Source organism: Eubalaena glacialis, chromosome 10, assembly GCF_028564815.1.
Source record: "Eubalaena glacialis isolate mEubGla1 chromosome 10, mEubGla1.1.hap2.+ XY, whole genome shotgun sequence".
In the NCBI taxonomy this organism is placed as follows: domain Eukaryota; kingdom Metazoa; phylum Chordata; class Mammalia; order Artiodactyla; family Balaenidae; genus Eubalaena; species Eubalaena glacialis.
The window spans coordinates 75,537,876-75,550,300 of NC_083725.1; the positions used below are offsets into that span (position 1 = coordinate 75,537,876).

The 12,425-nt window shown below is 37.0% G+C and overlaps 1 protein-coding gene across 6 annotated transcripts in view; it reads right to left on the bottom strand.

Moving 5' to 3' along the window:
- Positions 1-12,425, bottom strand: part of SBF2 (SET binding factor 2) — a 461,885-nt gene that overhangs the window by 186,370 nt on the left and 263,090 nt on the right. For all 6 annotated transcript variants that reach the window (XM_061201443.1, XM_061201441.1, XM_061201446.1 and 3 more), the window contains exons 13-14: positions 11,316-11,414; positions 969-1,173 (exon numbers count right to left, since the gene is read on the bottom strand). In XM_061201443.1, coding sequence (XP_061057426.1) covers positions 969-1,173; positions 11,316-11,414 — 304 coding nt within the window. The remainder of the gene's footprint in view (positions 1-968; positions 1,174-11,315; positions 11,415-12,425) is intronic.

Sequence of the window (12,425 nt, forward strand, 5' to 3'; positions counted from 1 at the left end):
TGCACGGGCTTCTCATTGCGGTGGCTTCTCTTGTTGCAGAGCATGGGCTCTAGGCGCGCGGGCTTCATTAGGTGTGGCACGTGGGCTCAGTAGTTGTGGCTTTCGGGCTCTAGAGCGCAGGCTCAGTAGTTGTGGCGCATGGGCTTAGTTGCTCCGCGGCATGTGGGATCTTCCCGGACCAGGGCTCGAACCCGTGTCCCCTGCATTGGCAGGCGGATTCTTAACCACTGTGCCACCAGGGAAATCCTGAATTGCACACTTTAAATGGGTGAATTTTAATGGTATGTGAATTACATCTCAATATAGCTGTTTTTAAAAAAGAGAAGATTCCACAGTGGGAGCAGTTCGGCTAATGGTTACCCTGTGAGGGGTACTGAATGGAAGAGTGTTTCTAGGTATTGATAGTGCTGATTCTGGTTACATGAATTTGTTCACTTTGTGAAAACTCATCAAGCCGTGCACTTCTGTTTTTGTGTCTTATATCCTGATAAAAGGTTTACTTTTTTCCTTTTAAGATTTATTTATTATTTATTTTTATTTATTTTTGGTTGCGTCGGGTCTTAGTGGCAGCACATGGGATCTTTGTTGAGGCATGCGGGATCTTTCAATGCGGCGTGCAGGCTCTTCGTTGCAGTGCACGGGCTTCTCTCTAGTTGTGGCATTCAGGTTTTCTCTCTCTAGTTGTGGCACACAGGCTCCAGGGTGCGTGGGCTCTGTAGTTGTGGCGCAGGGGTTCCAGAGCACATGGGCTCTGTAGTTTGCGGCACTTGGGCTCTCTCATCGAGGCACGCGAGCTCAGTAGTTGTGGCGCATGGGCTTAGCTGCCCTGTGACATGTGGGATCCTAGTGCTGCGACCAGGGATCGAACCCACGTCCTCTGCATTGGAAGGTGGATTCTTTACCACTGGACCACCAGGGAAGTCCTCAAAAGGTTTAGTTTTAAAACAAACAAATGGACAAATACATACCAACAGGTGGACCTGCGGGCACAACACATTTCTTTTCCACTCTTGAAGCAGGAGGTGCATTCTGGTTCTTGGCAAGATTTTCCTGTATTAATTCCTGTACCCGAGTTTCATTAATCTTTGGGAAAGGAAGAATATGAACTCGCAAGTGGGATCCTTCTGTTGGACGTGGAACTTTCTGAAACGCCATATGAGGGTTTGGATTTTCCTGTGATATCAAACATACGTAAAATGATTCCAAAGTTAAAAGAACAATGGCAGATTGTCAGCCAGAAAGACAGAAACTGAAATCAGAGAGATGAGACATTGTACATACATTCAAATATATGTCATAAAATATAGAGTATTGGAATCTTACTTCTTACATGATTTACCAGCAGCATCTGATACAGCTGATCACTGTTTTTCCTCTTCAAGGAACACTTTCTTCACTTGGTTTCTAGGTCTTCTTGTTACATCTTTGTTTATTTTTCATCTCCCCAATCTCTTAACTATGTGAATACCCCAGGGCTCAGACCATGGGCCACTTTTCTATTTACACTTACTTTCTTGGTGATAACTTCCAGTCTCTTATTTTTAAACCATAAAACACCAATGATTCACAAATTTTTATCTCCAAATGAGCTTCCTCCTGAACTCCATACCTGTATATTCAACCACCTGCACATAGTGTTTCCATTTGGATTTAAAATAACATTGTAAATATATGTCCAAAATGGAGCACTTAATATTCACCTCCTCCAAATCTGCTTTCTACAGTCTTCCCCACTTCAGTAAATGGCATATTTATTTTTTCCAGTCACTCCGGTGAACAGCTTAATCATTAATGCCTTTCTCTAATACCGAATTATCCATTCCTCTGCAAACCTTTTACACTTTGCCTTTAAAATATGTTTATAACCTGACCACTTTTCAGTACATCTTGGTTCAAGCCAGTATCTCTCATGTTGCTACAGAACAGTCTCTTAACCAGTCTCCCTGCTCCACCCTTTGCTCCTACCCTCACTCTATTTTTAACACTGCAGACAGAGTGATCTAGTTAAAGTATGTCAAATCATCGCCTAACTACTCTGTTCATTCAAATAGCTCTTCATCTCATTCAGAGTAAACCCAAAAGTTCTTACAATAATTTACAAGATCTGGCTTCTCTATATGACTGTGCCCTACTACTGTTTCCTTCATTCATTCTGCTCCTGCTACACAGGCCTTCTAATTCCTGCCTCAAAGTCTTTACACTTAACTGTTCCCTCTGCCTGGAATGCCGTCTCCCACCAATTTGTACAGCACCCTCTCTCTTTTCCTGCATGTCTTTGCTCAAATGCCACCTTTCGTGGCCACCCTATCTAAAATGATACCCCCCAACACAGTCCCTATCCCCCTTACTATATTTTCCTTGTCACCTTCTCACATACTATAAATTCTATTTAACTTGTTTATTGTCTATCCTTTTCTCATTAAAATGAAACTCAAGAGGACAGACATTTTGATCAATTAAAAACTATTTTTTTATCCTCTGCTGTATACATATTGCATCTAGAAACTGCCTGGCACATAGCAGGCACCCTAAACTACTTCCTACTGTATCCTAATGAGTGGGACACAATGTTGAACACATATTAGAATTGCAGTAATTAAATTAATTGTGTCAGCTAATATTTTCATAGACCCTTAGGGCTGGCATGGACTTTTATCCAGCTACGACTTAAGTAGAATTATATTTCAAATACTACAGGCAGAGTGGAATCCATCCTTTTTACAAAGTTCTCTAAAGAAGGCTGCTATACAATCATTCTTAGACCAATTCTTGCATTTATTCTTCTTTGCAACCAGAAAATTTCTTTTTCCTCCTGAACCTGTGTTATTCACGTTGTACATTAGGCTCAATACTGCCCTATACATTCTCTGGACAGTTAAAATGGCCAACTCTCATCATCTACCAGAGCTGCTTCCCACAATTCTTTTTGGTTATTTGACCCAGACCCAGAAAAGGAAAGGTTGGACCACAGCAGATGATATAGGGAGCATATCTCAGCAATACAATGGAAATAATACTCCTTTAAGTATCAAAAGTCTGGGTTCTAGTTTTTGCTCTGATCATTATGTGATGCTGGATAAATAACTTTGCCTAAGTATATACAGGCATACCTTGTTTTATTGCACTTCACTTTATTGTGCTTCGTAGATACTAGGTTTTTTACAAATTGAAGGTCTGTGGCAACCCTGTGTCGAACAAGTCTACTGGCACCATTTTTTCCAACAGTATTTGCTCACTTTGTGTCTCTATGTCATGTTTTGGTAATTCCCACAATATTTCAAACTTTTCATCATTATTGTATTTGTTATGGTGATCTGTGGTCAGGGATCTTTGATGTTATTATTACAAAAAGATTATGACTTGCTGAAGGCTCCGATGATGGTTAGCATTTTTTAGCAAAAAAGTATTTTTAAATTAAGGCATGTACATTGTTTTTTTAGACACAAATACTATTGCACACTTAAAAGACTACAGTACAGTGTAAACACAACTTTTATATGCTCTGGGAAACCAAAAAATTTGTGTGACTCACTTTACTGTGATATTCGCTTTATTGCAGTGGTCTGGAACTGAACCCACAATATCTCTGAGGTATGCCTGTACTTATGCTTTTCTTAAAAGGTTCCTGAGAAGGTGAAATCAGATTGAAAACTTGTTCTTGCCAAAGTGGCCCTCATACACACTTTGTATTTTCCCCTTGTATCGTTAGCAAACACAGGAAAAAATAAGTAACTTCCTATGCCAAGTCTTCACAATCACCACTTTCTAAACTATATGTTGAAAAAACTGTTCTAAAATTACACCTGGATTAACACCAATATCACTGGTCCAGAGTTTCTGAAACTGCCCTTTTCCAAAAGCAGTATGTTTTTTCTCTGTTCTTTAGGCACAATATCTAAGATACCTCGTCTTCTCAAAAGTTATAAATATCAACTTTCTAAAACCCATTGGGCAGAATATTTCTTTCAGGAGGGGGAGGTAATTCATGTGGATTTTGAGTTCTGAATTATTTAAAGTACGTTCTTCACTACTTCCATTTCTATCTATACTTATTTTCTTTATAATAAAATAAAAACTTTAAATATATTTCCTATTATGTAAATAATATTCATTAAAACAAATTTTGAAAAGTGGAAAAATAAAAGTAGAAATCTTCTTAGTGATGCCAGTATCTTTTCTAGTATATTTTCTCTCCCTCTCTCTTACTATATATTCTTCTCTCTTGCTCCAAAAATGACTTAAGGTGGTTTAGAAAAATAAAGATACACATATTGATTGCTTCTAATCAAAATTCTGTAATGTTACGGGTTCATCCTAAACTTTATAAGGAAGATGAAAGATCCAAAAATAGTCAAGGCAATTCTGAAGAAGAGTAAATAGAGAAGTCAGACTTTCCAGATATCAAAATTTATGCAAACCTTTAATAATTAATACAGTATGGTAATTGGTATCACTGAAGGGTTAAAGGACTAATGGAATAGAGAAGCCCAGAAGCAAGACTATATGTGAAAATGTGACAGAGACAGGAAGCACTATAATTCAGAAGGAAAAATTAGACAATTCAATGAGAGAAGGTAATACAACGAAGTATTTTTAGCTCATGGTCTCTGATATCAGACTGCCTGGGTCAAATCCTAGCTTAGCCACTCACTAGTAGCGTGACCCGGTACAGTATCAATTCTCTTACCACTTGGGTTTTAGTTTCCTCATCTGTAAGGAAGATAATAATATAGTATCTACTTCACAAGGTTCTTGTGACGGTGGAACAAGTTGTTATAGGAAAGCTTTACAACACACACACACACGCACACACACACACACACACACTTCCCCAGAATAAATCTGAAAGCTCTTTTCCAAAAGTCTATATTCATTTGAAAAATGTTTAGTCACTGCATATTCTATGGCATGACACCATGCCTCTGAAACTAAAACCACCTCTTTCTCCCAGGGTTCCCATCATATCACCAGCTACTTATATTTTAACAACAATGACAACAATAATAGTACTCAATGAGGGTTTAAATAAAAATCACTTATTAAAGAAAAGATATAGCTATTTGTCACTAATAGTATTTTTTTTCTCATAAGCAATTTGAAATATTGTAAACCAAATCCATACACAATTCAGAATAATCATTCTAAAAAATGATTTTAAAACAGAGTTCAAAGCTGAGGCTATCCTTTAGCTGTACAGATAGTCTTCATAAAAATTCATATTATGGGCTAAAGTTACTAAATGATAATATATTCAACTATGTTTAGAAAATTCAAAAAAGGCTCATGGTCCAAGATCTCCGTACTATTTGGTTTTCTGGCGGCCGTATCTGTACGCTGCTGCCCTCTAGCGGGAAGTATGGTAAATATAAAGGACCACATTCACCACCTCGCACCCACCTTAGTCACATAATGACTTTTGAGAAGATAGCAGAAATGAGAGACATTTTAAGGCTCGTTGAACTCTGCATGTTCTTGGAAACATGCTATTATTTGTAACTCCAAATGCGTTTAGATCAGTCCCTTGAACATTACTGAGCTCATTAAAAACCGCAGCCCAATTTCATTGTTGAATCTCCGTGTTGAAATAAGGAAATGCGTTATTTTCCAACAGAACAAAAAAGCAGCCAAATATTCATCTTTGATTTTAGAGAAGTGCAAATATAAAGTAATAACCAAGGATTTAGACAACTACATACTTATGGTGAACATAATTCTGTCCAAAGCAACAAGAAAGCTGGCAAAATGTACTACCATTTAGAGGGAATTTTAAAGTTGGATAATGATTTTCAAGAAGTGGGCTCTGTAATCCTGCTTTTAGAGTATACTATAGCAATGGGAGGTATAATGATTTTCTCAGACTTGAAAAAATGACACACACACCATCTGGTCTGGAAACATGGATTTTTCTTTTCTCTCTCTCTCTCTCTTTTTTTTTTGGCAAGCTAAATGAGAATATGCCTAGGGCTTACAAAAAACAATGCTGAGAAAGCACTTCAAATAAAAGCAAAGCAAAGCAAGACAAAACAAAACAAAAAGCCCCAAACCCTACTGGAAATTCAAAGTAGGCACACTGGGAAAAAAAATTTCTTGCAACACATTGGTCTCAGCAATGAATGACAAAATCAATGCGACCTTGTCAGGGTTTACCAAGTTTCCCATATTAATTTAGGTATTTAATAATTATTTAATGTGCACCAATCATACCTAGACCTGTGTTACACAAATTCTTAAAAATCCTTTTAAATACAGCCGAAACCAATACTATCAATTGGACTAAATCGTTAAACACTGAAAAAATGTGACTGGACTTTTTAGAGTTGCCTGGCTGTGAACACAACATTTGATGGAATGAAACACTCTCAATTTTCCATCCTCACAGGCCTTTCAATGATCACCTAATAGAATTAATGTCTCATCCTTAATACAAAGAAATTTGGTGTATGACTTCAATATGTAATGTGCTGGTTGCCCTAATTCAGGGTTTCTTAACCTTGACACTATTGACATTTTGGGCTAGATAATTCTTTGTTTGGTGGTGGGGGGCAGGGAAAAGTGGGTGTCTTGTATACTGTAAGATGTTTAGAAGCATCCCTGGCCTCTACTTACTAGATGCTACTAGTATACCCTTTCTAGTTGAGACAGCCAAAAAATGTCTCCAGACGCTGACAAATTTCTGGGGGGACAGAGTTTGCCCCTGTTAGAACAACTGCTCTAATTCATGACTCTAGATGGAGGCTTCATGGTCTAAGACAAGTCTTTTTTTTACAAGTACCAAGAAAGCACAAAGTGACTAGCTAGGAGAACTAATACTCTCACTCACCCGCTGGCATGCAAATTAAAGCCATAAAAGGATAAAACCACACACCTATTAAAATGGCTAAAAACAAAGCAAAACAAAAAAACAACTGAGGATACCAAGTGTTGGTGAAGACACAAAGCAAACAGAACACTCATATATTGCTGGCGGGAATGCAAAAATGGTATAGACTTAAGAAAACAGTCTGGCAGTTTCGTACAGAGTTAACATTTTATTACCATTTTTCCAGCATCCTACTCCTAAATATTAACTCAGGAGAAATAAATATTCATGTTCACACAAAAACCTGTGCAAATGTTTAGGGTGGTTTTACTCATAATTGCCAATACTTTCCTTCATTTGCTCAACAGATAAATAAAACTCTGGTATAACCATACAATGGAGTACTGCTCAACAATAAACAGGAATGACATACATGCAGTGGCATGGGTGAGTCTGAAATGCATTATGCTAAGAGAAAGAAACCAGACTTGAAAAACTATTTCATGACATTATGGAAAAAGCAAAAACTACAGAGACAGAAAACAGATCAGTTGCCAAGAGTCTGAAGTGGCAGTGCGATGTGACTCTAAGGGAGCATTAAGAAGAAACTTGGGGCGACAGAAATGCTCTACGCCCTTAGTGTGGTGGCGGTGGCCGCAAAACTCATTCATTTGCCAAAACCCATCAAACCGCATGTTAAGAAGGGTAAATCTTACTACCTGTAGATTACACCACGGTAAACCCGACTGAAAATGGACAAGCAAACCAGACAGGGTGGAGGAAGGAATCTGATTTTTACGCTTTGGGGTGGGGGCCTCATTTCATCCTAACAATCTAAGTAAGTTGTTTATGTTTTGACTTTTTAAGATGAAAGATGACTGCAATATTTTACTTCCTTCCTATAACAACAGCAACAAACCCTTTATTCACAGTTGGCAAAGAGTACAAATATCATCAGTGTAGATTGAATGTGCCTGGGAGTGAAATTAACTTTCTGCAGAAATGTAAAGGGAACAGATCTTATGTGATTTAGAATGGCTACTCCTGCATTTGGGCTTTGTTCTCTTGTTAGTTTTCAGACTTATTTGTTTCAACACTGGGCAATGAAATACTTATTAGGCACAAATAGAAATCTCATATTATTTTATAAGAAAGTCCAAGTCCTCTCATTTTTCCTTTAATTTTTAAGAAAACAAATTACACAGTCTAGCAAATGTTTATGTACTACCGCAGATGAAAAACAAATTAGAAAAACTGCACTATGTAAAACAGTAAAACACATGTCCAATTGATTTCTTGCTGCCTTGGAACAGATGTTTATAAAGCTCTTGATCTGACCTATCTTAATATTCTCATTTTGCATTCAGATAGTTGTCTTTTATAAGTGTATACCAAGAATCGTAGAGAAAGAGCAGGTGAGTAGCTAAATGTGCTGTCATGCAGACATCAAGAATTCTGATAGCCAAAGTAGGCAGACACAGTATTATCAACCCGGCATGGGAAGAAAAGCTGTACCAATGTATGGCCAATAAAAATCTTCATGGTATAACTTTGCCAACACTTACACATTTGTCTCTAATGGATTTATTCCTTTCCTTCGTCTTCATTCCACCTTCCCTTTCCCTTCTCCACCAAACTCACCAAACACTTTTCTTAATTATTTAGGAAGCTTCAGAAAGTTAAAAGAGCAGCTAAGCCCAGTTGCAATTCATCCTACTCACATCTACTCACATTCCTACAATTCATCCCTACTCACTGAAAAGCACTATAAGGGAATGATGATAAGAAACTGGACAGTTAACGTTTGTTTTTGAGGTACTTCAAAGGGAAGTGAAAGAGAGAGGCTAGATACACATACCAGACTTCAGTGCAATAAAGTATTTACAAACATCTGAATGGAATCACCAGGTTTCGATTCTAACCCAATAATAAGGAAACAGTCAAATTATATGGTTGGTTTTTGCTTACCAAAAGGGAATTTTAGAAATGTGATAAAAAAAAAAACCCCCAAAAAACGACTAGTTAAAAATAGAACCATCTGGATTATTTTCCTTGCATTGAGACCATCCTTCCTCCCTCCGCTCAACTTCCTGCACAACCCAAGAAAGTAACTTTACCATCATGTCTGTTTTTAACTTTGTATTTACTTCAGAAAAAACTTTGTATTTACTTTAGGACCATCATGGATTTAGAATCACAGAACTGGAAGGAATCTCATAAAGTCTGATGATAATCCACTGGAATATTCTCAAATACTCATTCATCATGTATGTGTATCCCCTTCTCAAGGATATTAGTGGAATCATGTACCTAGAAAATGCCTGGAACTAGTAGGTACCTAATATACATACTGAATGAACAGATTTGATTAAATTAAATGGAACAGAATTAGACTGTGGAGGGGAAAAAGCCCAGCAAGGGCTCAAGAAATGCAGAGTACATTTGAAGGGCGATTTCCATCTTACCTAGTAATACATCCCTCACGATGATCACTTTAAAAGTGCTATTCTATAGGATGGGGGCTGTTAGTGTTTTACAGTCACCCTTAAGAATGTATAATTACTAGATATTTATTTTATTGCAGTTTTCAGTTTTGTTTTGGCTTAGTGTAAGCTACGTATCGTTAAATTTAAGTTACAGATTAAATTTAAGCTATCATTATATTTCAGTTACTTTGTTTTTGCATCAAAATGGCTTGGCACACTCCCTTACATACACTGCATATTCTGTCCTGTGATAGAAACAAACCTGGGTCACAACCCCAGCTCTGGTCACTTACTGGCTATAAAATTTTGCAGTTCTGGAATAGTCTTGTAAAAACGCAAGAAATAGATATTCAGTTATTAAAGGGATCAGTCCCAGAGTCTCAAACACTGATTCCCATTTGATGTTTTGCTATTCTTTGAAATCCATAAATAAATCACTCCTAGTAGGCAAGGAAACAACCTTTCTAATCTTCAATTTCCTCACATATCAACACCTGCCCTATCTACCTCACAGGGCCATTTTCAAGTCAAATGAGAAAATACATTAAAGAGCTTTATAAAGAAAAAAGTATAAAGTCAGCCTTTGGAAGTACCACTATTTTTCCAATTGGAGATGAGCCAGCCTAATGGAGTGAAAGAAGATAGTCTTAGGAACTGGATAGAGGAAAATTCCTGAATTTAAAATCTGGATTCAATCACTTAATAACCATATGATCCTGAGCCAATTATTCCCAGTAAAATGGGGATAATGACACCTATTTTACATTGTTATAAGGATTAGAGATGATGTATGTAAAGTGCTTAATTCCATGCCTGGCACGTTGTGCTAAACACTCAATATTTATTATTATTACAATACGTCAACAGAATTTTCTCATGTGATCACGCTACACATTAGTTCTATACAGCCATCATATTGACAATAAATGGCAAAGACCAGCACAGAACACAAGTTTTCCTTCTGACAGAATTCTTTTTAAGTTTCAGCATACTAATCAAGAAACAGATTTATTATATTGGACACAGTTATAAATGTGGAATTTAGGATATCAGTCCAAGGGATATATTTTAAAATAACTTCAGGAATAAAATTCATAAATAACTGAATAATATGAAACAAAGAAACACAGTTTAGTATTCATGTTTTTATCCAATTGGTTCTCAGATTTCGAATGGATGTGACAAAGCACTGACTAATGATCCAACATCCATAAAGGTCCACCTATTCAAATAATGAAGTCATACAATACCAGGATACTGACCCCAAATCTTTCTTAACTGTATTTCCTTTAAAATGCATCTTCCCTCAACTTTCCCCTGGAAAACCATACTTCCCACTTACTTCCCTTTACTTAGTAAAAAGATTCAACTCTGAAAAGCTTCACACGTAGGAGAAATCATTAGCCACAATCCACTTTTCTGCGTGCATCTTAGGTTTTCTTCTTTCCTGGTATCCAAATGCACACTTTACCACATTCCAGTCTTTTTAACTTATTGTATTTCTTCTCTCAGGGCATATTTTCACCCTTGAGTTTCTGTAGTCACCTGACAGTTTTCTTTCTTTCTTTCAGCTTTTCACTCCCTATATGTTCAAAACAATACAACTCAAAGTTTTTCCTGATACAGTGGATAATCACTGTACCAAGCTAAAGCAGAGTAAATTGGTCAATTCTGTCTGACGCAGTTCTGGTTTCCAATGAGTCTAATCTTTACATCTCAAAAATGTTCAATATGCTCTTAAGAAGACAGAGACCTAAATGAAAATCACAATGAAGGCAAATGACAAACTGGAAAATTGTGACTAATATGTTTTCGTAATACAGCAATTGACAGGAAAATCACTTTGAAAAGTGAGGTCTATTTTGATGCACAGTACCAACTGTAATATCTTGTAACTCATAGTCCCAAAGGTTTTAAATCAGAACAAAAGAGATAATCACTAGGAATACAAAGCTTTTTAATTTTTCAAACAAAATACTTTATTAATACTTTTAAAATTAATGACTGTCTAAATAAATATACTTACTTACATTTTTGAATAGTTGCTCAGCAAGTTCTCTGACATGCTTTATCATCTTCAGTGGGTTATTTTCTTCAACTTTAATTCGCTCTACTTCAAAAGCTACCAACTTGGAAAAAGAATCAAATGGTAAAACATCAATTCCCAAATATGCTGAATACAGAAAACCGTGTGAAAATTTCACACAATTTGCAAACCAAAAAGCATCCAAAATGTTAATATTATTAAAACAAAGTATTTTAGATTTTTACTGGGTTTTGCCTCTATTCTACAGTTACAGAGTCAATCAAGCCCTTGCATGTTCTGGTGGTCTCTCTCTGATGATTTAGGGTCCTGTTTCTTCTTGGAAAAAGTCATTTCCGGAACTCAGATTCTTCTCTCATTCTCCAGGCCTCACTCAAGAGAATTCTCTCAGAGAATTTCAGACGGTCAGAAAGTCTTCAAACATTTCCCTAGCTCACAAAATATGAACAAAATGTTCAAGTTGGGTCACTCTAGTCCTAGCATGCTAACAGCATGATTTGAAACAAGTCACTAAAACTCCTGAGCTTCAGTTTCCTCATCTCTAAAATAAGATGGAAGAACAAGATGACCTTTAGGTTCCTTCTAGTTCTCAAATTATATAAACTCTGATCCATTTCCTAACCAACTAACTTACTGGGAGAACTGTGCTAGTGTGTACACTTGGAGTAGAGCAAAGAGTACTGACAGGAAAAAATGAGGTATAGGGAGGAGGTAAACAGATGGATTTTTTTTTAAGGGTATAATGTAGGAATTTTCATGCAAGGAACTAATCGATTCACTGCAGCAGACAGACATATAAAACTATGACTCCACCTCTTCTAGGCCAGGATTCAGAAGGATTGCCAAAGAAAGTCAAACGTTTCTTTCCTTCTAGCAGGTCTATTTGATGGGAGTGTGGGGATAAGACAACACACAGTGCAAGCTGTCACTCCAAGCTCCATAAGCCTTGTGTGTGGCAGGCTGCCCTTGGCTAAATGAAAACAAGGATCCCTTTCCCAGGAGCAAGTGCAATTTTCCTAAAAGCACATTCCCCTGCAAACCAGTTAAACGGCCAAAGAGGGTAGAAGAAGAAATTACTTAGGTCTGGTATCCCATT